This window comes from Schistocerca serialis, chromosome 10 (assembly GCF_023864345.2).
Source record: "Schistocerca serialis cubense isolate TAMUIC-IGC-003099 chromosome 10, iqSchSeri2.2, whole genome shotgun sequence".
Classification (NCBI taxonomy): domain Eukaryota; kingdom Metazoa; phylum Arthropoda; class Insecta; order Orthoptera; family Acrididae; genus Schistocerca; species Schistocerca serialis.
In genome coordinates this window covers 146,417,240-146,441,040 of record NC_064647.1, presented here as the reverse complement: position 1 = coordinate 146,441,040, position 23,801 = coordinate 146,417,240, and the positions used below count along the sequence as shown (strand labels likewise).

Here is a 23,801-nt window from a genome sequence, read left to right as displayed (position 1 = left end):
TCGGATCCCCGATACGCACAATCAGTGATGCATTTCGTTCCGAAGACGCACAAACAGCTATTAAGTGGGTGGTCATAATATGAGGGCACTTCAATAAGTAATGCAACACATTTTTTTCTGAAACAGGGGTTGTTTTATTCAGCATTGAAGTACACCAGGTTATTCCCCAATCTTTTAGCTACACAACACTATTTTTCAACGTAATCTCCATTCAATGCTACGGCCTTACGCCACCTTGAAATGAGGGCCTGCATGCCTGCACGGTACCATTCCACCGGTCGATGTCGGAGCCAACGTCGTACTGCATCAATAACTTCTTCATCATCCGCGTAGTGCCTCCCACGGATTGCGTCCTTCATTGGGCCAAACATATGGAAATCCGACGGTGCGAGATCGGGGCTGTAGGGTGCATGAGGAAGAACAGTCCACTGAAGTTTTGTGAGCTCCTCTCGGGTGCGAAGACTTGTGGCAGGTCTTGCGTTGTCATGAAGAAGGAGAAGTTCGTTCAGATTTTTGTGCCTACGAACACGCTGAAGTCGTTTCTTCAATTTCTGAAGAGTAGCACAATACACTTCAGAGTTGATCGTTTGACCATGGGGAAGGACATCGAACAGAATAACCCCTTCAGCGTCCCAGAAGACTGTAACCATGACTTTACCGTCTGAGGGTATGGCTTTAAACTTTTTCTTGGTAGGGGAGTGGGTGTGGCGCCACTCCATTGATTGCCGTTTTGTTTCAGGTTCGAAGTGATGAACCCATGTTTCATCGCCTGTAACAATCTTTGACAAGAAATTGTCACCCTCAGCCACATGACGAGCAAGCAATTCCGCACAGATGGTTCTCCTTTGCTCTTTATGGTGTTCGGTTAGACAACGAGGGACCCAGCGGGAACAAACCTTTGGATATCAAAACTGGTGAACAATTCTGACAGCACTACCAACAGAGATGTCAAGTTGAGCACTGAGTTGTTTGATGGTGATCCGTCGATCATCTCGGTGTTCGCACACTCCGCCATTGCAGGAGTCACAACTGTGCACGGCCGGCCCGCACGCGGGAGATCAGACAGTCTTGCTTGGCCTTGCGGCGATGATGACACACGCTTTGCCCAACAACTCACCGTGCTTTTGTTCACTGCCAGATCACCGTAGACATTCTGCAAGCGCCCTTGAATATCTGAGATGCCCTGGTTTTCCGCCAAAAGAAACCCGATCACTGCCCGTTGTTTGCAACGCACATCCGTTACAGACGCCATTTTAACAGCTCCGTACAGCGCTGCCACCTGTCGGAAGTCAATGAAACTATACGAGACGAAGCGGGAATGTTTGAAAATATTCCACAAGAAATTTCCGGTTTTTTCAACCAAAATTGGCCGAGAAAAAAAATGTGTTGCATTACTTATTGAACTGCCCTCGTATGTCGGCTGATCAGTGTAAATCTCAGTCTACTACATGTGTGGATATGCAGATGATTAGCATTTCAGTGCAACAGCACAACGTATGAACGAGTAACGTCGTCTACACTCTGTATGTAAGGAAACATTGGGCGGTGGCTTTCTCATTCAGATAGCATTCAAATGTTAGTCGTTTGTGAGGAGATGTTGCTCTTCCACGTGTGAGATGGAGAAGCATCTACCAACGCGAGTCGGAATTCGACATCAGTTGGGTCGCGGCCTACTGTGGCTGCGGTTCATTGTTCTACGGTAATCGCACGACTTTTACGTGAATATGGAACATATGACTTGAGAAGAGCCATACTCAACGCCATGCAGGAGCTCAACAGCCCCAAGCGACTAGTGCCTGAGGGGATCGACGCACTGTTCGACCTGGCAGTACAGGATCATACAGCTACGTCACCGATCATGAGTCAGCAAGTGGGCCTGTAAGCAACGATGCAAGCATCCACAGGGCAGTTCGTCTACGTCTGGAGTAGCAGGGACTGTCAGCGCAGCGACCACTGTTGTGGCTCGCCACAGAGGGAGCCTCTCTGGCGAGACTATGTCCTTTGGCAACACTGGTTACTGGAGTGGCAGCACATCATCTTTTCAGATGAGTCACAATTCTGCATACAGCATCAGAACAGACGTATCAACTTGTGGAGGCCCCACGGAGATCGAGCGCTGCCACACTGTATTCGTCATCTAGAAATAATCTGTCACTCTGTTCTGTACGACTCCGTACACAACGGTAAGAAGCGGTGGGCGACAGAGTGGTGTGGCGACTGTCGTCATAGGAAAGCCAGACAGGAGCAGAAATGATTAGCGAACAAGGAAACACAACAAACAGATTTACTTAACTTGTATGCTCCAAGAGAACAAAGGCATTAGACATATTGCAGCTCGTACAGCAGCAACAACGATGGAGTCGGAGAAGCCACTAAGCGGCTTCTGTGTAGTGTCCCAACGCCATGTAGCTGCTGAAGGCCGCCCTATATCGCAGTGGCAGAGGGCGCTCGTGATACAGAGCTGTTGGAGACGCGGCTCCGTGAGCGTGCACGATTGGGTCCGCCAGGTATTATGAGACCGCTATCGGCGTCAGACAAACTTGCGATTCTGCAGCTGTGATGCCCATGATACATGTATCCACACTCTGTAGCAGTGTAACGATGCATTAATCGGGGGAGGGGGGGGGGGAAGGGGCAATGAACTCTATGTGATCAAAAGTATCCGGATAACTGGCTGAAAATGTTCGTGGCGCCCTCGATCGGTATTGGTGGAATTCAGTATGGTATTGGCCCACTCTTAGCCTTGATGACAGCTTCCTCTCTCGCAGACATACGTTCAATCAAGTGATGGAAGGTTGTTTTAGGGACTGGCAGCCCACTCTACACGGGTTGCTGCACTCAGGAGAGGTATCGATGTCGTTCGGAGAGGCCTGGCACAAAGTCGGCGTTCCAAAACATCCCAGAGGTGTTCTGTAGGATTCAGGTCAGGACTCCGTGCAGGCCAGTCCATTGCAGTGATGTTATTGTCGTGAAACCACTCCGCCACAGGCCGTGCATTATGAACAGGTGCTCGACAGTGTTGAAAGATGCAATCGCCGTCCCCGTATTGCTCTTCAACAGTGGGAAGCAAGAAGGTGCTCAAACCATCAATGTATACCTGTGCTGTGATGGTGCCACGCAAACCAACAAGAAGTGGAAGCTCCGTCCATGAAAAACACGACCACACCATACACCACCGCCTCCGAATTTTACTTTTGGCACTACACTCGCTAGCAGATGATCACCGCGCATCCGCCATACCCACACCCTACCATCGGATCTCCACATTACGTACCCTGATTCGTCACTCCACATAACGTTTCTCCACTATTCAATCGCCCAATGTTTACGTTCCTTACACCAAGTGATGCGTCGTTTGGCATTTACCGGCGTGATGTGTGGCTTATGAGCAGCCACTCGACCATGAAATCCAAGTTTTCTCACCTCCCGCCTAACTTTCATGGTACTTGCGGTGGATCCTGATGCAGTTTGGAATTCCTGTGTGATGGTCTGGATAGATGTCTGACTATTACACATTACAACCAACTGTCGGCGGTCTCTGTCACTCAACAGACGAGGTCGGCCTGTACGCTTTTGTGGTGAACGTGTCCTTTCACGTTTCCACTTCACTATCAAATCGCAAACAGTGGAAGTAGCGATGTTAAGGAGTGTGGAAATCTCGCGTACAGACGTGTGACACAAGTGACACCCAATCACCTGAGCACGTTCGAAGTGCGTGAGTTCCGCGGAGCGCCCCATTCTGCTCTCTCACCCTGTCTAATGACTACTGAGGTCAGTTGGTGGCAGCACAATGCACAGTTTTAATTTTCACTGCGGTTTACATTTTGCAACCGATCGTTCCTTTCTTTCCAGATAGTCCTCGTATTATACAAAATATGAACCTTTTGCAATATACACTCCTGGAAATTGAAATAAGAACACCGTGAATTCATTGTCCCAGGAAGGGGAAACTTTATTGACACATTCCTGGGGTCAGATACATCACATGATCACACTGACAGAACCACAGGCACATAGACACAGGCAACAGAGCATGCACAATGTCGGCACTAGTACAGTGTATATCCACCTTTCGCAGCAATGCAGGCTGCTATTCTCCCATGGAGACGATCGTAGAGATGCTGGATGTAGTCCTGTGGAACGGCTTGCCATGCCATTTCCACCTGGCGCCTCAGTTGGACCAGCGTTCGTGTTGGACGTGCAGACCGCGTGAGACGACGCTTCATCCAGTCCCAAACATGCTCAATGGGGGACAGATCCGGAGATCTTGCTGGCCAGGGTAGTTGTCTTACACCTTCTAGAGCACGTTGCGTGGCACTCGATACATGCGGACGTGCATTGTCCTGTTGGAACAGCAAGTTCCGTTGCCGGTCTAGGAATGGTAGAACGATGGGTTCGATGACGGTTTAGATGTACCGTGCACTATTCAGTGTCCCCTCGACGATCACCAGTGGTGTACGGCCAGTGTAGGAGATCGCTCCCCACACCATGATGCCGGGTGTTGGCCCTGTGTGCCTCGGTCGTAGGCAGTCCTGATTGTGGCGCTCTCCTGCACGGCGCCAAACACGCATACGACCATCATTGGCACCAAGGCAGAAGCGACTCTCATCGCTGAAGACGACACGTCTCCATTCGTCCCTCCATTCACGCCTGTCGCGACACCACTGGAGGCGGGCTGCACGATGTTGGGGCGTGAGCGGAAGACGGCCTAACGGTGTGCGGGACCGTAGCCCAGCTTCATGGAGACGGTTGCGAATGGTCCTCGCCGATACCCCAGGAGCAACAGTGTCCCTAATTTGCTGGGAAGTGGCGGTGCGGTCTCCTACGGCACTGCGTAGGATCCTACGGTCTTGGCGTGCATCCGTGCGTCGCTGCGGTCCAGTCCCAGGTCGACGGGCACGTGCACCTTCCGCCGACCACTGGCGACAACATCGATGTACTGTGGAGACCTCACGCCCCACGTGTTGAGCAATTCGGCGGTACGTCCACCCGGCCTCCCGCATGCCCACTATACGCCCTCGCTCAAAGTCCGTCAACTGCACATACGGTTCACGTCCACGCTGTCGCGGCATGCTACCAGTGTTAAAGACTGCGATGGAGCTCCGTATGCCACGGCAAACTGGCTGACACTGACGGCGGCGGTGCACAAATGCTGCGCAGCTAGCGCCATTCGACGGCCAACACCGCGGTTCCTGGTGTGTCCGCTGTGTCGTGCGTGTGATCATTGCTTGTACAGCCCTCTCGCAGTGTCCGGAGCAAGTATGGTAGGTCTGACACACCGGTGTCAATGTGTTCTTTTTTCCATTTCCAGGAGTGTAGATACTGCTGACAATGAACAGTGAGCGAAAGTAGTCCTGTAAAACCGACTAGTACCAACACACAGCTCACATTAAAGAATTAATTATTAATATGAGATATTTATAATATCTACAATCTGCAGAGCTCCACAGGTACCAAACATTTTTGTTTCACTTTTGTTGATATGTTAAATGGATATTCCAAATCTATTTCTGTTTCTGACCTATTCAGAACGTCAAAATGGCACACGAGGTATGTTCAAAAAGAAACCGAATTTCGCTGTATCATTTTTATTGCTTAATGTACAACATTTTAAGCACTGCCCCCTTAAAAATAGTCTTCTCTACTGGCAATACACCGTTTCCGCCGTTTCTTCCAGTTTTGGAACGCCTCATGTAACATTTGGGATGGTGTGCAGATTTCACGCCCTGTATCTCCTCTATGGTTTGGAAACGACGTCCTCGTTGAAAGTTTTTCAGTATGTTGTGTTTTTCAGTATGGGAAACAGGAAAAAGTCTGCTGGAACTAGGTCCAGAGAATACGGTGGTTGGGCTACAATGGGAATGTGGTGTTCTGTTCGATAGCTACAGACAAGGAATGACTTGTGAGCTGGCGCATTGTCATGATGCAACATCCAACTCTGGTTTTCTCACAATTCAGGCAACTCCCTGTGCATATCATCCCTCATGCACACTAGGACTCCCTTGTACACTTCCTCTTTACCATCTCACCAAGTGGCACAAATACGCGATGGATAATGCTTTTTTAGTCAAAACATCACCTTAATCTTTGACCATCTCATGTGTACTCTTTTTGGACGAGGTGACCCTTTGCCCACCCACAGCGACGACTGCATTTTCGTTTCAGCATCATAGCCATACACCCATGTCTCATCGCCTGTTATGATGTTCTTAAGAAAGTTTTCATTGCCATTAACAGCAGCAAACAGTTCCTCACACATTTGAACACGAGACTATATCTAATCTCCAGTCAACAAAAGCGGTACGAATTTTGCACTGACACGACGCATAAGTTTTTCACTCAAAATTTGATGGCACAATTCTACGCTGATGTCCACCTCCTCAGTGACTTCCCAAACATTAAACGACGATTTCCGCGAATGGCAGCACGAACGCTATTCACTTGTCATTATCTGTTGATATGGAAGGACGTCCACACTTGGAAACGTCACAGACCGACATTCTGCCCTGTTGAAAACGTTTAAAACCACTCGTAGCACTGCGTGCGACTCATACAGTCCTCCCCGTATGCTTAGCTAAGAATTTGAAATGTGCCTGTGAAAGTTTTGCCAAGTTTGTAGCAGAATTTCCCATACACAAGTTGTTCTTCAAGCTCCTTCATTGCACTAATCCAACGCTCAGACTGTATGCACATGTGCTTACTTCAGCAGATGTGGTTCGCTTGTTGATTGTCCGAGCGACATGAGGAAAATGGCAGTTTGTTGTCTGAACCTGCCGCTAGGTGCGCTCATTCCCGCAGCGCTCTCTCTCTGCTGTTTGGTGCGCTATTTCAAAAGTTCGTTTTTTTTAAACACACCTCGAATGTGAAAATATAATCATAAATAAATGCTGAAATAAATATATTAAAATATTTAAAAAATAGCAGTACAAATATGAAAATAAAGATTACTAGTGAGAGCAGCGGAATTGCTTATTTATGCCTGTTAACCTACTACTTCACCAATGTGATTTGTAGACGTACAACAGAGGCTCATTATAGAACAGGTGAATGGAAGGATGCACTAACCTTCTGCTCTGTGGTACTGTAGTTTCGTACAGTGTCAAGACTATACACATGTGTTGGCAGCAGTTACAAATCGGAGAGAGAGAGAGAGGAATTACACTCTGAGACTCACCTCTTCGCCAATGGCTTCAGGGTCACTCTCATCGCTCATCATACACGCTACGTAGTTCAGAAGTTGCATTTTATTATTTACATATTTTATTGCACATGAGTGTACTTTATTGCCTTGGCACTCCGTTGGACCGTGCTGACATACAAATTCATATCCTCTTGAAGTTTTTGTCGTCTGTGGAAATAAAAAAAAGTAATTAGCTTATAAAGCAGTTACTTTCTGCAATACAAAAATTCTCTCATTTATTGACGTCACGAACTTCAGGTTGTTGTGGTCATAAGATCCCAGTATATGTTCTTGCAAATCTTTTATGTCAACAGTTTTCACAAGAACACTTACGGGACATTGTTACACAAGTGGAAAAGTACAAGTGAAGCAATTTTTATAGTAGTATTCGCGGAATTCAGTGGGTCATATAAGTTTATGTTAACGTAGTGATATATTTCACATCTTATCAAAACAATGAAAATTTTATAGCAGAGACGGAGCGGCCTGTGTGAAATAAGTGCCCACCAATTCAGAATTAAGCAATTTAAGTGCATCTAAAGATGTTCTGGTGTGGAGCCATATCCCTTTTTGTTTGCTTATCATCCAGTTAAAATTTCATACATACATTCAGTGTGAGACTGAATCCACGATATTGCGGCAAAACTAACAGTACAGCGTTATAATTTAATAAGTGTCAATGAATTTTTCAGTTTTTTTGAAGCTAATATCATTAAAAACGCAAGAATAAAACTTATTCTTGGCAATTTTTTACAGTGTCAATATGGTTGGATTATTTAGGAATCGAAACTATTCGCAGCTTGAGTAGACTAAATTTATTAGGTGTTTCTTTATTTACATACATACATTAAACCTTGTTCAATAGATCATGAATACGACATTTCATAATGAGGAATGTGTCACTTTAAAATAAGTTTTCTTCACCTAAATTAATTAATTAATTTTTTTGCAGTTAATACTTCAGATCTAAAAATTCATCTATAGAGTAGAAGGAGTTGTCATTCAGAAATTCTTTTAATTTGCTTTTAAATGTTGGTTGGCTTTCTGTCAGACATTTAATGCTACTTGGCAAATGACCAAAGATTTTTGTGGCAGTATAATTCACCCCTTTCTGTGCCAAAGTGAGATTTAATCCAGAATAGTGAGGATCATCCTTTCTTGTACTGTTGTAGCTATGCACTTCTCTTTTTTTGTTTTTTGAATTGGGATGGGTTATTAATGACAAATTTCATGTGTGAATATATGTATTGCCTAGGTATTGTGAATATCCTGAGTTCTTTAAATAAATGTCTGCAAGGTGATCTTGGGTGAGCTCCAGCTATTATTCTGATTACACGCTTTTGTGCAATAATACTTTCTCTCTTAATGATGAATTGCGCCAAAATATGATGCCATACGAAAGCAGTGCATGAAAATATGTATAGTAGGCTAATTTACTGATTTATTTATCACCAAAATTTGCAATAACCCTAATAGCATAAGTAGCTGAACCTAACCATTTCAGGAGATCATTGATTTGTTTCTTCCAATTCAATTTCTCACCAATGCACACATCCCAAAATTTTGTACATTTTGCTTTATCAACAGACTTCTCTTCATGGTCTATATTTATCAATGGTGTTATGCTGTTTACTGTACAGAATTGTATAAACTGTGTTTTCTCAAAATTTTGTGAGAGTCCATTTGCGGAGAAATGTCTGAAAGACATTATTTACAATTTCTTCAGCTGATTCTTGTTTGTTGAGTGTGGTTACTATACTTGTATCATCAGCAAAAAGAACTAGCTTTGCATCTTCATGAATATAGAGTGGCAAGTAATTAATATATATTAAGAACAATAAGGGGCCCAAGACTGAACCCTATGGGCCACCATTCTTCATACCTCCCCAGTTAGAGGACTCTGCTGATTTTTTTCAGACTATCTGTACTGTTAATTTCAACCTTCTTCATTCTTCCAGTTTAATATGAATTATACCATTATTTTATTTTGTTATTACTTGTTCAGAAGCCAAATAAGGGGGATATCTGACAAATGAATCGTTTCTGGGTATACATCTGTTTGAACGTTTTTACTGGTATTAGTTTCAGGAACCACTCATAGTATCCTGACAGTCCGTTTTTCAACACCCAGTAAATGAATATAACGATATAATCAATAAATACCACGCTGTAAAAAATATGGACTTATACTTGAAGCTAAATGGCAATTAACCCTGTGCCAAACCGATTACTTTCAAACCGTAATTTCACTTATTTGTCTATGTTAATTAATCTGTGTTATAAAACTGCTTTATCCGATCCCTTAAATTGTGAATACTCTGATAAGTTATCCTGTGGGGGTGTTAAAAACTGTACCCATTTCAGCCAACCAACTTTACTTCGTATTTCGGTTCCTGTAGTCCAGAAACTGTACATTCCATAACTCTAGGTTTTCCTCATACAAACTAATTAAATGCCCAACTTCGTAGACAGTCCGCTTCCTGGCAACTTACTTTATCTCTTTGCTTGCTGACTAAAGTCACAACTTTCCCGATGATGCTGGTACACATTAATCATGTGTGGACTCATGGCGTGTATGTTGCGCAACAAACAATGCGCTTCACTGTCATCCACACTAACGTAATAACGAGTCTCTTGGTGATAATTATTTTCTCCATTGATTAATTCTGTGTAATGTTTTTGTGGTCTTTGCAGCGTTACGCTGTTTAAGTCTAGAACTTTCGAAAAAAGGCTAACTGCTTGTGCTGTTCGGAAGTAAAATGGTGATTTCTTCGTTCAGAAACATGCCACTGCCACAAATTATGAGTCAAAACTTGCAGTTTCGTGAGTACTTTCATTTTATGTATGCGTGAATACGGAAAAATATACAGTCATGTTCAGAAGGAACAGAACACCTTGAACGACTATAGATAGGACGTTCGTATTCATGGCACATGTACCTTAGTATGTTCTGCAGAAATGATTAGCATTTGAATCATGTCGGCCCAGGGGTTTAAGGTCAACATCGATATCTCAGTGCAACACCATCTACAGGTAAAATGTGCCTACGGCTCTGTTGCCGCTGTAAACCGAAGTTAATGGAACAGCGTGACTTGAGCAACATGCAGGATGCCTCACAGACGTGTGCGCGAACCATATGGTCAAATCAGTGAGTTTCAAAGAGGGCGTATTATTGTCGGGCAAGAATGTGGTGCATCCATCCGGAAAACTGCTGCTAGTGTGGTACAAATTGTTTAGGCACTGCAGTCTATGTGTGCAAAATGGTTCACGGAAGGCGATAGAACAAGACGAGATGGGTCAGGTCACACCAACCAGATCGCCCCCCGAGAAGATCGACACCTCATCCAAATGGCTTTGCAGGATAGATCTGCGTCCTCGTCGGTTCTGGCGCAAGTGGATCGGTGTAACACATCGTAAGGCCAATAGCCTTGCCGCAGTGGTAACACCGGTTCCCGTCAGATCACCGAAGTTAAGCGCTGTCGTCCTGGGCTAGCACTTGGATGGGTGACCATCCGATGTGCCGAGTGCCGCTGGCAAGCGGTGTGCACTCAGCCCTTGCGAGGTAAACTGAGGAGCTACTTGATTGAGAAGTAGCGGCTCCGGTCTCGGAAACTTGACATACGGCCGGCAGAGCGGTGTGCTGACCACATGCCCCTCCACATCCGCATCCAGTGACGCCTATGGACTGAGGATGACACAGCGGCCGGTCGGTGCGGTTGGGCCTTCATAGCCTGATCGGGAGGAGTTTAATTTTTAGTTTTGTAACACATCGTAAATTATCGAGGGTGACTTGGCAGAAAATCCTAAGAAATTTTGGTCTTTTGTCAAAGCGGTAGGTGGATCAAAACAAAATGTCCAGACACTCTGCGACCAAAATGGTACTGAAACAGAGGATGACAGACTAAAGGCCGAAATACTAAATGTCTTTTTCCAAAGTTGTTTCACAGAGGAAGATTGCACTGTAGTTCCTTCTCTAGATTGTCGCACAGATGACAAAATGGTAGATATCGAAATAGACGACAGAGGGATAGAGAAACAATTAAAATCGCTCAAAAGAGGAAAGGCCTCTGGACCTGATGGGATACCAGTTCAATTTTACACAGAGTACGCGAAGGAACTTGCCCCCCTTCTTGCAGCGGTGTACCGTAGGTCTCTAGAAGAGCGTAGCGTTCCAAAGGATTGGAAAAGGGCACAGGTCATCCCCGTTTTCAAGAAGGGACGTCGAGCAGATGTGCAGAACTAGAGACCTATATCTCTAACGTCGATCAGTTGTAGAATTTTGGAACACGTATTGTGTTCGAGTATAATGACTTTTCTGGAGACTAGAAATCTACTCTGTAGGAATCAGCATGGGTTTCGAAAAAGACGGTCATGTGAAACCCAGCTCGCGCTATTCGTCCACGAGACTCAGAGGGCCATAGACACGGGTTCACAGGTAGATGCCGTGTTTCTTGACTTCCGCAAGGCGTTCGATACAGTTCCCCACAGTCGTTTAATGAACAAAGTAAGAGCATATGGACTATCAGACCAATTGTGTGATTGGATTGAGGAGTTCCTAGATAACAGGACGCAGCATGTCATTCTCAATGGAGAGAAGTCTTCCGAAGTAAGAGTGATTTCAGGTGTGCCGCAGGGGAGTGTCATAGGACCGTTGCTATTCACAATATACATAAATGACCTTGTGGATGACATCGGAAGTTCACTGAGGATTTTTGCGGATGATGCTGTGGTGTATCGAGAGGTTGTAACAATGGAAAATTGTACTGAGATGCAGGAGGACCTGCAGCGAATTGACGCATGGTGCAGGGAATGGCAATTGAATCTCAATGTAGACAAGTGTAATGTGCTGCGAATACACAGAAAGATAGATCCTTTATCATTTAGCTACAAAATAGCAGGTCAGCAACTGGAAGCAGTTAATTCCATAAATTATCTGGGAGTACGCATTAGGAGTGATTTAAAATGGAATGATCATATAATGTTGATCGTCGGTAAAGCAGATGCCAGACTGAGATTCATTGGAAGAATCCTAAGGAAATGCAATCCGAAAACAAAGGAAGTAGGTTACAGTACGCTTGTTCGCCCACTGCTTGAATACTGCTCAGCAGTGTGGGATCCGTACCAGATAGGGTTAATAGAAGATATAGAGAAGATTCAACGGAGAGCAGCGCGCTTCGTTACAGGATCATTTAGTAATCGCGAAAGCGTTACGGAGATGATAGATAAACTCCAGTGGAAGACTCTGCAGGAGAGAAGCTCAGTAGCTCGGTACGGGCTTTTCTCAAAGTTTCGAGAACATACCTTCACCGAAGAGTCAAGGAGTATATTGCTCCCTCCTACGTATATCTCGCGAAGAGACCATGAAGATAAAATCAGAGAGATTAGAGCCCACACAGAGGCATACCGACAATCCTTCTTTCCACGAACAATACGAGACTGCAATAGAAGGGAGAAGCGATAGAGATACTCAAGGTACCCTCCGCCACACACCGTCAGGTGGCTTGCGGAGTATGGATGTAGATGTAGATGTAGATGTAGATTGCTGTTTATTGCGGCATGGGTTACTTGCGCGTCATCCACTTCCCCGCCCACCGCCCACCTTTGAAGATTGTGTGGAAACATGCTAGACGGCAATGGTGTATGGAACGACGTCGCTGGTGACGGCAATGGTATCAGATAGTGTATTCGCACTAATCCAGGTTCTGTTTCAAAATAATGGCCGCATTTTAGTTCGCCGCAGACAGGGGGAGCGGTATCACAGTGACTACATTTGCTCAAGACATACAGCGCCAATTCGAGGCCTTATGGTGTGGGGTGCTAGTGGGTACAACCACAAATCACAGTTGGTGCGTGCCCAGGGCACTGTGACCAGTGTGATCTATATGAATGACATCCTGCGACCTGTGGCCATACCCTTTCTGCACAACAACCCCGACGCCATTTTGCATCAAGACAATGCACCACCACATGTTGCTGCACGAACACGTGCTTTCTTGGTGTCTCAAGCCGTCAGCCTTTTGTCCTGGCCCGCCAGATCACCAGACTTGTCGCTGTTTAAAAATGTGGGGGACATGGTGAAATGACGGCCGCAGTGCTGTGACCCAGTGCCAACTGTCACGGATGAATTTTGGAAGCAAGTGAATGCAGCATGGATGGCTATACCACAGAGCGCCGTTCGCGCCTTATACGCGTCGACGCTGTCACGCGTGGGACAAGTTATCAGGCCCCATGGCTTACCCTGTGGCTACTAGGCTACAAGACATGCTGAACCGAGGTGACTGCAGTGCTGATCATTTCTCGAGAACATATTAATGTGCATGTCCTATTAATCTCTACTCGTTCAAGGTGTTCTGTTTTTTTTTTTTTTTTTCTAAACATGAGTGTATTACCAAGATGTGGTAGTGTAAAAAATGTAAATCAGGGCGCAAATGGTGGATGCAATACAGCTGCTCGTCATTCTGAGCTCCCCCTACAATGCCAGTACAGTTGTCTGAGAGGTACCGCAAACAGCTGTCGAAAGATGGAAATTGCCGTCTACATGGGATGTCTAAACTCGCAAAGCGCGGCTGAGATCTTGTCCACTCTCGGACACTCCGTGCAAGTTGGCACTGTTTACACGACACATATTTCCCGCAAAAGCTTTCTGTGAGTGAAAAAGCCTTCACGTATATACCCAGCCTCACTCCTGATGTAATGGTGTGGAAAGCTGTCTGGTATGGCATCAGGTCACAGTTGGTAATGATTGACAGAACAACAGTAGGTCACAGACGTCCTGCACCACCTCTCATGTGACAGTATTATCTACGAGGCATTTTTCAACAGGACAACGCTCGTTCAGATACGACACGCGTCTTTCTGAGCTGTCTGTGCACTATTGAGGCACACCCGTGGCCAGCAAGATCCCCAGATCTGTCGCCAATGGAACACGTGTGGGACCAGCTCGGATGTCAGCTTCTCTTCAATGTCTAGCAATCTAAGCTATCAGCAGATCAAACCCCTCTCAGCCATCTAAATTTCCAAACTGGTATTTTATTGGGCTGCCAGTTTTGGCGATCTATTGCGCCATCTTCTGGCCCCCTGACCGACGTGTAGGAATATTCCAACCTCTGCTCCAGTCGAAATAGGGCCCAGTGTTCAAAGACTGGTATCTATAGATTTTTGAGATAGTGATCACTTCAGACATCAAAACTCTACGGATGTCAGTCTTTGAACGCTGACCACTATTTCGACCGGACCAAAGTTGGGAATCTTCCTACACGTCTTGAAAGGTGGCTACACTGAGCCACTGCGCCAGAGATTGCGCCAAAGAGTACTATTAAGCCGCCTCCACAGTGCTTGTTGGGAGCTCGTGGTAGTCAGTGCCTGTTAAGAACTCGTAGTGGTCAGTGCGTGGGCAGAGCTCGTAGAAGACAGTCAGTGTTGAGATGTGCGAGTGGGCAAGGGTTGTCGAGAGGTTGTAGTAAGGAGTGTTGTTCCATGTTTTATGCAGTTATTTGATGGGAGAGATAGCAGATGTTATTCTAATGGAAATACTGTAACGATCAGAGTGCTTTTCGTCAATATATATGAAGGTAAAATATTGCGTGTTTTTTCATTAATTCCATGTTTTAAATAATGCGTCATTACAGGTTCAGTCAACAAAGCATCTGGCGTGTGTTCTTGTATTAGAGTTTAATTCTAGTTTCCTTACGCAATTGTAGTATTTGTAATTTTCTTTTATCACGTCAGTATAATTGGTATTTAAAAATTCTCGTCTTGTTGGAAAAGAACCGTGCCAGATGTGTACGTTGAGTCACACTCCCACATACAGAACAGTTATACTTGTGCTTTGGTTTCGTAGGTTTCATAGTTGCTGGGGACTTCATTAATTAATTGTGTTAACAAAAAAAAAATTTCATTTCATTCTTGTTGTTGTTCTAAGCAGTGAGATAGCGTAATAATACTGGTCAGGGCCTACCGTTTACGAAACAGCGTAATCGGACTTACCGCTACTAAAAACAAAAAAATATTTTCAATTTTATTTAATTAAGCCCCCATGCACGTGGCGACCGCTGCTTCGGATCGTCCCTTGGATTCTTCTGATTGTAAAAATAGTAGATGGTAGTATTGTTGTAGTAATTTGTAGTAGTAATTGTAGTCTATTTTGCATGTGTAGATTTGGTAATTGGCATTCTTCTAATGGTATTTTTCAAAATTTAATTTTTATTGACTTGTATACGCGTTTGACAATTTTGTGCATTTATTTCAATTGTTCATTAATCGTGTTTGAGGGAAACATCTCGTGTGAATAGTATTGTTGGAGATAAGGAGTCATTGTGTGTGATTTTCGAACAGTGACGAATTTTTTTATGTTTTGTAAATGATTACGCGATCAATGAAAAAGGCAAAAATGATGAATAGTGAGAATGACGAAATTGTTGACATGGCGAACTCGCCAACAGAGGAAAACAGTATGGTGGATAATGAGGTGGAAAACAATGTAATAAGTCGGGAAAATAGTCCGGAACCATTTCAAAATTTTTCGCAATCAGATAATTCACAGAATCCGAGATTAACGATAGAAGATTCTGGAATAGTATCGAACACAGATAGCTTTACAGCTATGACGAAGGAAACTGGTTTCGTGGGAAATGTTAGGGGTGAAAAGAATTTTGAAACAGTTACTATGGAGCAGTTGATGAGTGCAATATTAAATTTGGGATCTGAATTAAAAACAGAAATAAAAGCAATGACAACACGGTTATGCTCAAAAATAGGAACAATTGAAACCGAGATGAAAGCAGTGGGATCACAGTTACGATCTGAATTAGAAACTGATAGGGGAACAATGGAAACTCAGTTAGGCTCACGAACAGGGACATGTTTCAAATACATGAAAGACGAATCAAATAAAGAAATTAGAGAAGAAGTACAACCGATTTTGAAGGCTCACAATAATAGCTTAATTTCAACAGAAATTAGACAAGAGGAACAGGGTAGGGAACAGGAAGAAAAAGATCGCGTGATAGTACAGAAATTTTCAGAGTTAAATTTACAACGTGCACAGGATAAGAAAGAAATATTTGAGAGAATCGAGGAATCCGTACCAAATGACAGATTAAATAACCTAACACAACAATATGAACAGTTAACTACTAAATGTGTCAATACTGAAACCCGAGTCACGACACTTACGGAAGACGTAAATAAACAGAAAGAAAAAATAGGTGATTTAGCGGAAAGAGTTGAGGAGATATCAGATAAACTGACAAATCTTAGTTTACATGGGGACAGAGATTCGGATGATACAGCACCATTGCCATTTGCAGAAACCGAAGAGTATCAGAACATAAATAAACATGTTGAAAATCAGGGAAAATTTAATGAACGCGTGAAAAGGGAATTTGAGGCTTTAAAAAAGCAAGTCAAACAGATTGAGGGCCAAATCGTAGGAAAAGACGGCAAAAGAAATTTAGAATCACAGATAGCAGAGGGGTTTGAAGAAAATAATTTGTTTCATTTGCGGGATGCAACAAGAGAGCGCCAGGCGCGCGTACTTTACAATAATCGACAGTCGGACTGGGACAGACGCGGCAGGTCTTTGTCGCCACGAGGCGAAAACTTTGACTATAAACACTTCTTAACTGTTCGGAATTTTAAGATCTTTTGCAATTCTAAGAACGACATACATCCATGTTCATGGTCAGGTCAATTTGCGTACGCACTCCCGCCAGATGTGCCACTAAGTCACAAACTTGAAATTATGTGCGGCTATTAATGTCCTCAGGGGATTCACTACTCTAAGTGAATATGTGCCGTAGCGAGCATAGGGCCCCGAGCTGTAGTGGTGCTATTTCCCTTTTAGTTTTCTGCACCGCTGCCTACTCTTTCACTATTCTTTGCATCTGTCAAACCAACTCTTCGACTATCAATGTATCTAGTGAGCAAGTAAACAATAACCAGATTTGACTAATTCACCCAAAAGTGACTTTGGAATTTACCGTTTGGACTTACTATATTTTCTGCAGCATTCATTCGTAGTTTAAATGAAAATTTACCTGTTTATCTTCGTGACAACATTACTTCATATGTTGACGATATTCTTATTGCTAAACATTCTTGGAGTGAGCACAACAAAATTTTGGATTCATTGTTACGTATTTTTGCAAGAGTTGGCATTACAGTAAACTTGGAAAAATCTGAATTTGGTCGTTCTCAGGTGAAATTTCTCGGTCACATTATTTCTACAGAAGGTATTCTTCCTGATCCAGAGAAATTAGACGCTATTCGTAATTATGCTGTTCCTACCACAAAACGTGATGTTCGTAGTTTTCTTGGTGTCTGTAATTTTCTTCGACGCTTTGTTAGATTGGACGATTTGGCCACACCTCGTTTTTGCATCTATCTGGAAAGTTCTTTTTAAACGAAAATCGGTCGACAACTCTGTTTGGTTAGTTTGTATTCCTGATGAGTGGGTTAATAAGCTGATTTGGTATACGCATTTTAGTTATGCACACTTTGGTCCCAGAAAATGCTTTCATAAATTACGGGAAAATGGCTATTTCAGTAATATGGAAAAACGTATTCGATCTGTTCTGGCCAAATGCAAATTATGTCAAAAGGCTAAGCCGCCAACAGTTTCTCACAGAGCACCGTTGTTTCCTATCATTCCAGCGAAATTAAAGGAGATGGCTGCAGTCGATTTGTTCGGTCCAGTGGTTCGTTCTACTAATGGTTTTGCGTGCATTTTAGTAGCAGAGGAGTTGACGTCAAAATATTACGCAAAGCAACAGCTCGTTCAGTATCTAACGCTTTTATCAAACATTTTCTTAAAGAAGTTGGTCATGTTGATAAGGTTATATCAGATAATGGATCACAGTTTCGCTCTAAAATTTGGCTTCGTACTCTACAGCGTCGTAAAATTAAACCAATTTTCATTTCACTTTTTCACCCTCAATCTAATGCTTCAGAGAGATGGATGAAGGAAATCAATAAATTGTGTCGTCTTTATTGTCATCAGAATCACAGAACTTGGGATCAGTATCTTCATATTTTTCAAAACATCCTGAATGAACTTCCTAATGACTCAACTTCTTTACCACCTATACTGGTATTAAAAAATAAAGCACCGACAAATCGCATATCTGAAATAGTTCCTTTTCCGCCTTCACGGAAACTGTGGCATTCTGAAGTTGTCAACCTGGCTCTGCAAAATATTGCATCTGCGGCTGCTAGAAGAGAGAAATCAGCTAAGCGTCCTGGTCGTTCAAAAATCTTGTCAGTTGGTCAAAAGGTGTTAATTAAGTCTCATCGTTTATCGCACAAAGGAAAAGGCTTGTGTCGCAAATTTTTTCTGCTGTATAACGGTCCATATAGAATTCGTAAAATTATTCATGATAACACTATCGAAGTAGAAACTCTTAAATCACGACGCTCTAAGGGAATACATCACATATCTAACGTAAAAATTTTTGTGGAATGACATACTTTTGAGAAACTAACAGCTAGATGTAAACATGCGGAGAGTACAAGGATACCGCGCTGTGTTTTGGCGGCGGCACATACTCAAAGCAACAGTCAAGTCTGCGCGCCGCACGAGGCAGTCGTTGACCGCGAACAATTGCTTCCTACGTCACGCGCCTACAGCTGATCGAGCGCTCAGTGCGAATGCACTGACAGCCGTAAACAAATACACAGTTTAATTTCTCCGATTAAATTCAGTATAAAGCTATAGTGACTTGTTGAATTATGTTATTAACATTCAGTATTTTTCAGGATACGGTCCTATAAAATATTTAAGAACTTCAGGTAAATTCTGTGTGTCTCCGACGTTAAGAGGACTTGCTATCGAGAAAATTTCAGAAAGAATGTAATTTCGAAGAAGAAACTAATAGACTAAAAAAGGGTAACTATTAATTGAGTTCATTTTTCAGGTAACATATTTCCACTTAGGTACGTACTTTAGACGTAATTTGCTGCTCGCGATTACGTGATTCATACTTTGTGCTAATTTCATGTTCTATGAATTTACTTGTGAAGCGACGTGCTTGCGTACGTTAACTGATTTTGACAATGATTATTAATGAACAGGATTGTTATTTGTATATATTATGCATCGCTTGGCTGCACTGCTTTTTCACTGATGTCATATTTTTTTTAATTATGTGCCTGCTGTGCTTATTTATTTAAATTATAGTTGTAACCTGATTTATTGTGCTGATGTGTTTAGGTATGTAAGTTATACTTTGTGAGTTATCTGCTTGCGCCTTCATGTTTACTTATTAGGATGACATATGAACATTTATTTGCTTATGCTGATATGATGCTAATGACATGTTTACTGCTTTGCGTATGGATTGCATATTTATACATATCTGTTGTTGTCATAACTACTCTTTAATTTGGTATATAGAAATGCTGATATACTGTGTATGAACATAGAGTTTAGGTCACGTTATTGGATTAATTATAGATTGTTCGCTTGGCAGAGCCTCGTTGTAAGAATTGTGCTGCATCCACTTGTTGACATTCTGTTCTCTACTGGTATATTTACTCGCTAGTGCTTGTTTTGCTTACGCTCAGTGCCTTATATTTTTAAGATAAGAAAATGAACTGCTATAATTCGACGAACGACATTGGTACAAAGAACTTCGTTGAAGTCACATGAGCTGGAGGTTTTATGAAAGCTGTATAAATGTATGCTAATAGGAAGGAAGCTAACGACATGATATACCATTACTAGGTTTAGACCATTAACAGTTATTACACTGCATTTTTCGTGAGCAATTGAAATAGGAAGTGACACTTGACACAAGAAATACTCCACATGTTTGCTTCTGTTTGCCATAATTCTTGAAGTGGTGTACACACTGTGAAATATTACTATCATTCAAACTCCGTACTCGTACTTAATTACTGAGAATTATTCGAACTAAGTCTGTTAGAGGTCATGTATGCATTTCTTTGTTTATAATTCATAACGAGCAGAAGATTTGGATCAGATGGATTACACAGAGGTTGTGTGTTGGCAATGTGTCTTCAGATTGTATGGGATGATGAACTGAGGTTTGCATTAGGATTTTATTTGTACTTGTTCGAGGAGACTGACTAGAGGAAAGAGTTGTTATGGAAGTGAAATGATATTGGTAATAAGGTTCATATTTATCGATGTATGAAAGAGGTATTATTGAGGTATAGAGATTATATGAAGTTGATGATTATTGGAGTTTTTGTGGACAAGAGGTAAGGTAAATGATATTGATGATAAGATTTATATGTATCGACGTAAGAAGTATTAGTGAAGTATTGAGATTATGTGATGCTGATGATTATTGGAGTTTTGGTGTATAAGAGGTAAAGTAAGTGAGGAGCATATTTTTTTTGTTGGTCTTAATGGAACAAGGAGGATGAAGATAGCAGACTAGAACACTAAAGTAGAAGGAAGATAGTCTATACACACACTTTGTTAAATCACTAAGCAGTATATATTTTTTTTTGAAGAGAGGAAGTATTTGCATATCTTGGCTCACTGACAGTTGTTCAACAACAGTACATTTGATCTGGCTTCGCAAACATTGGTCTTGACATGATGACTATGACGTTGACTTAACTATTATTGACTGTGATACATTGCTGCCATTACTACTTGATACACATGATGAACATCAGATTTTGACAGAACTGCATTTACACAGTTAACACTATTCAGTTACACAGTAGTACTTAATGTGGATGAAAGATGAGTGAGTGTGTTTTGTGTGTTTTCCTTTCCTAATCCTACCCACCTATCTCCTGAATATTATTGTATTTGTTTGTAGTGGCTTGCACTGACACCCATAAATATTATAGGTTTACTGATATTTGAGTATTTGTAATAGTTAATATGACAATTATCTGACATCTTTTGTGTGTTTATTAGAATTTGTATGTTTAGTGTAAGAGCATTGTAAAAGCATTTGTATGTGTTTTCAAACTATTGTTCATGCCTGAACTGTCAGATTAGTGAAGGTGAATATTATGGACTGTTACCTGCACTTTTCAACATAATGTGTGACACTTAGGAATGATTAATTTCTGCTGATGAACTGAGTGATCAGTGATAGTGAATATTATGGACTGTTACTTGTGCCTTTTGTACATGATTGGTGTCACTTGGACATGTTTAGTTTCTGCTGATGAACAGTGTTATTAGTGATAGTGAATATCATGGACTGCTCTCTGGACCTGCTCATCATTGCTAGGTGTAACTGATGGACTACTTGTATGGAAATGAAGTCACTTGTTGCTGTCTGCACCTGCTCAACATTACTGGGTGCATAGATGAAGCTACTTCTATGGAAATAATGTCACTTGTCGGTGTCTGCACCTGCTCATCATTGCTAGGTGTAACTGATGGACTACTTGTATGGAAATGATGTCACTTGATGGTGTCTGCACCTGCTCAACATTGCTGGGTGCAACTGATGGACTGCTTCTACTGAAATGAAGTCACTTGTTGGTGTCTGCACCTGCTCAACATTACTGGGCGCACAGATGAAGCTACTTCTATGGAAATGATGTCACTTGCCGGTGTCTGCACCTACTCAACATTGCTGGGTGCCATTGTTAGAACTGCTTCTACTGAAATAATGTCACTTGTTGGTGTTTGCACCTGCTCTCAACATTGCTGGGTGCAACTGATGGACTGTTTCTGCTGAAATGATGTCACTTGTCGGTGTCCGTACCTGCTCTCGACATTGCTGGGTGCAACTGATGGATTGTTTCTACTGAAAAGATGTCACCCGTTGGTGTCTTTTTTTTTGTATAAACTAATCATTGAAAGCATTTTATGTAAACATTTGTATAAACTGATTTTTTTTATGTATTGTGTAAACTATTATGTAAAGCCACATGTATGAAAAGAAGTTGTATTGCTTACTGTATTTTATATATTAGGTTAGTAAAAGGTCAGTGCAAAGCCAAAATTTTAACTAATTATGTGATGTTTAGGTATTAATATTATCTTTTATTTTTGTCTGTATTTTTCTGGACGAATTTGGTGGTATTTTCACCACCAATGCTGGCAAAAATTCCATCAAATTCTGGCCTGTGGAGGAGGGGCATATGAAAGGTGGCTACACTGAGCCACTGCGCCAGAGATTGCGCCAAAGAGTACTATTAAGGCGCCTCCACAGTGCTTGTTGGGAGCTCGTGGTAGTCAGTGCCTGTTAAGAACTCGTAGTGGTCAGTGCGTGGGCAGAGCTCGTAGAAGACAGTCAGTGTTGAGATGTGCGAGTGGGCAAGGGTTGTCGAGAGGTTGTAGTAAGGAGTGTTGTTCCATGTTTTATGCAGTTATTTGATGGGAGAGATAGCAGATGTTATTCTAATGGAAATACTGTAACGATCAGAGTGCTTTTCGTCAATATATATGAAGGTAAAATATTGCGTGTTTTTTCATTAATTCCATGTTTTAAATAATGCGTCATTACAGGTTCAGTCAACAAAGCATCTGGCGTGTGTTCTTGTATTAGAGTTTAATTCTAGTTTCCTTACGCAATTGTAGTATTTGTAATTTTCTTTTATCACGTCAGTATAATTGGTATTTAAAAATTCTCGTCTTGTTGGAAAAGAACCGTGCCAGATGTGTACGTTGAGTCACACTCCCACATACAGAACAGTTATATTTGTGCTTTGGTTTCGTAGGTTTCATAGTTGCTGGGGACTTCATTAATTAATTGTGTTAACAAAAAAAAATTTCATTTCATTCTTGTTGTTGTTCTAAGCAGTGAGATAGCGTAATAATACTGGTCAGGGCCTACCGTTTACGAAACAGCGTAATCGGACTTACCGCTACTAAAAACAAAAAAATATTTTCAATTATATTTAATTAAGCCCCCATGCAGTCTGTCAGGGGGCCTGAAGATGGCGTAATATGTCGCCAAAACTGGTAGCCCAACAAAATAACAATTTGGAAATTTAGGTGGCTGAAAGGTGTCTGCACTGAACAGCCGAACTTTCGCGACCATCTGCGGAATGACGGACGTACAGAGAGTTACAACAGTTGTCGGCCAGCTTACTTCAGTAAAGTATACAACGACTTCATGACACCACTCCCAATCGAATCAGTGCATTCATCCAGGCCAGAGGGGTGCAACGCTATACTGATAAGTGTGCTCATACTACCAAGTTGTTTGTAAATTTGACTTGATTTCTAATCAACAAATTGACATGATATACTCTCTCAACACGTGAAGTTTCATTTCATTTCCTCCTGTTCTTCTGGGAGCCTGTCTTTACTTTTTTCTCAGTCAGTGTATTCCAATTATTGAGTCAAATTTGGTTCCTTCCCAGTGTTACGGTTGTGTTACTACATCCCTGTTCACTGATATCCTAATATTTAACGTCGTTCAGTTAATGTTTCAACCAACTGTTTGATTCATGCCTCTTTTTAAGATTGGGTACGATGCTTTGGAGGCTTCACAGAATGGATTCTCGTTCCCTCGGTCAGGCATATGAGCAAGGAGGGAGAGGAGTCATGCTGTTCATGACCTTCCTCCCTGCCGAGCGAACTGCTGCAGTCGTTAGCACACTGGACTTGCATTCGGGACGACCACGGTTCAAACACGCGTCCGACCAGCCTGGTTTAGGTTTTCCAAGTTTTCCC

The 23,801-nt window shown here is 42.5% G+C and overlaps 1 protein-coding gene across 1 annotated transcript in view; it reads right to left on the bottom strand.

Annotated features, from left to right (window-relative positions):
* LOC126425297 (gamma-interferon-inducible lysosomal thiol reductase-like) overlaps window positions 1-23,801 on the bottom strand; it is a 92,459-nt gene that overhangs the window by 33,106 nt on the left and 35,552 nt on the right. The window contains exon 3 of the mRNA XM_050088275.1: window positions 7,175-7,348. Coding sequence (XP_049944232.1) covers window positions 7,175-7,348 — 174 coding nt within the window. The remainder of the gene's footprint in view (window positions 1-7,174; window positions 7,349-23,801) is intronic.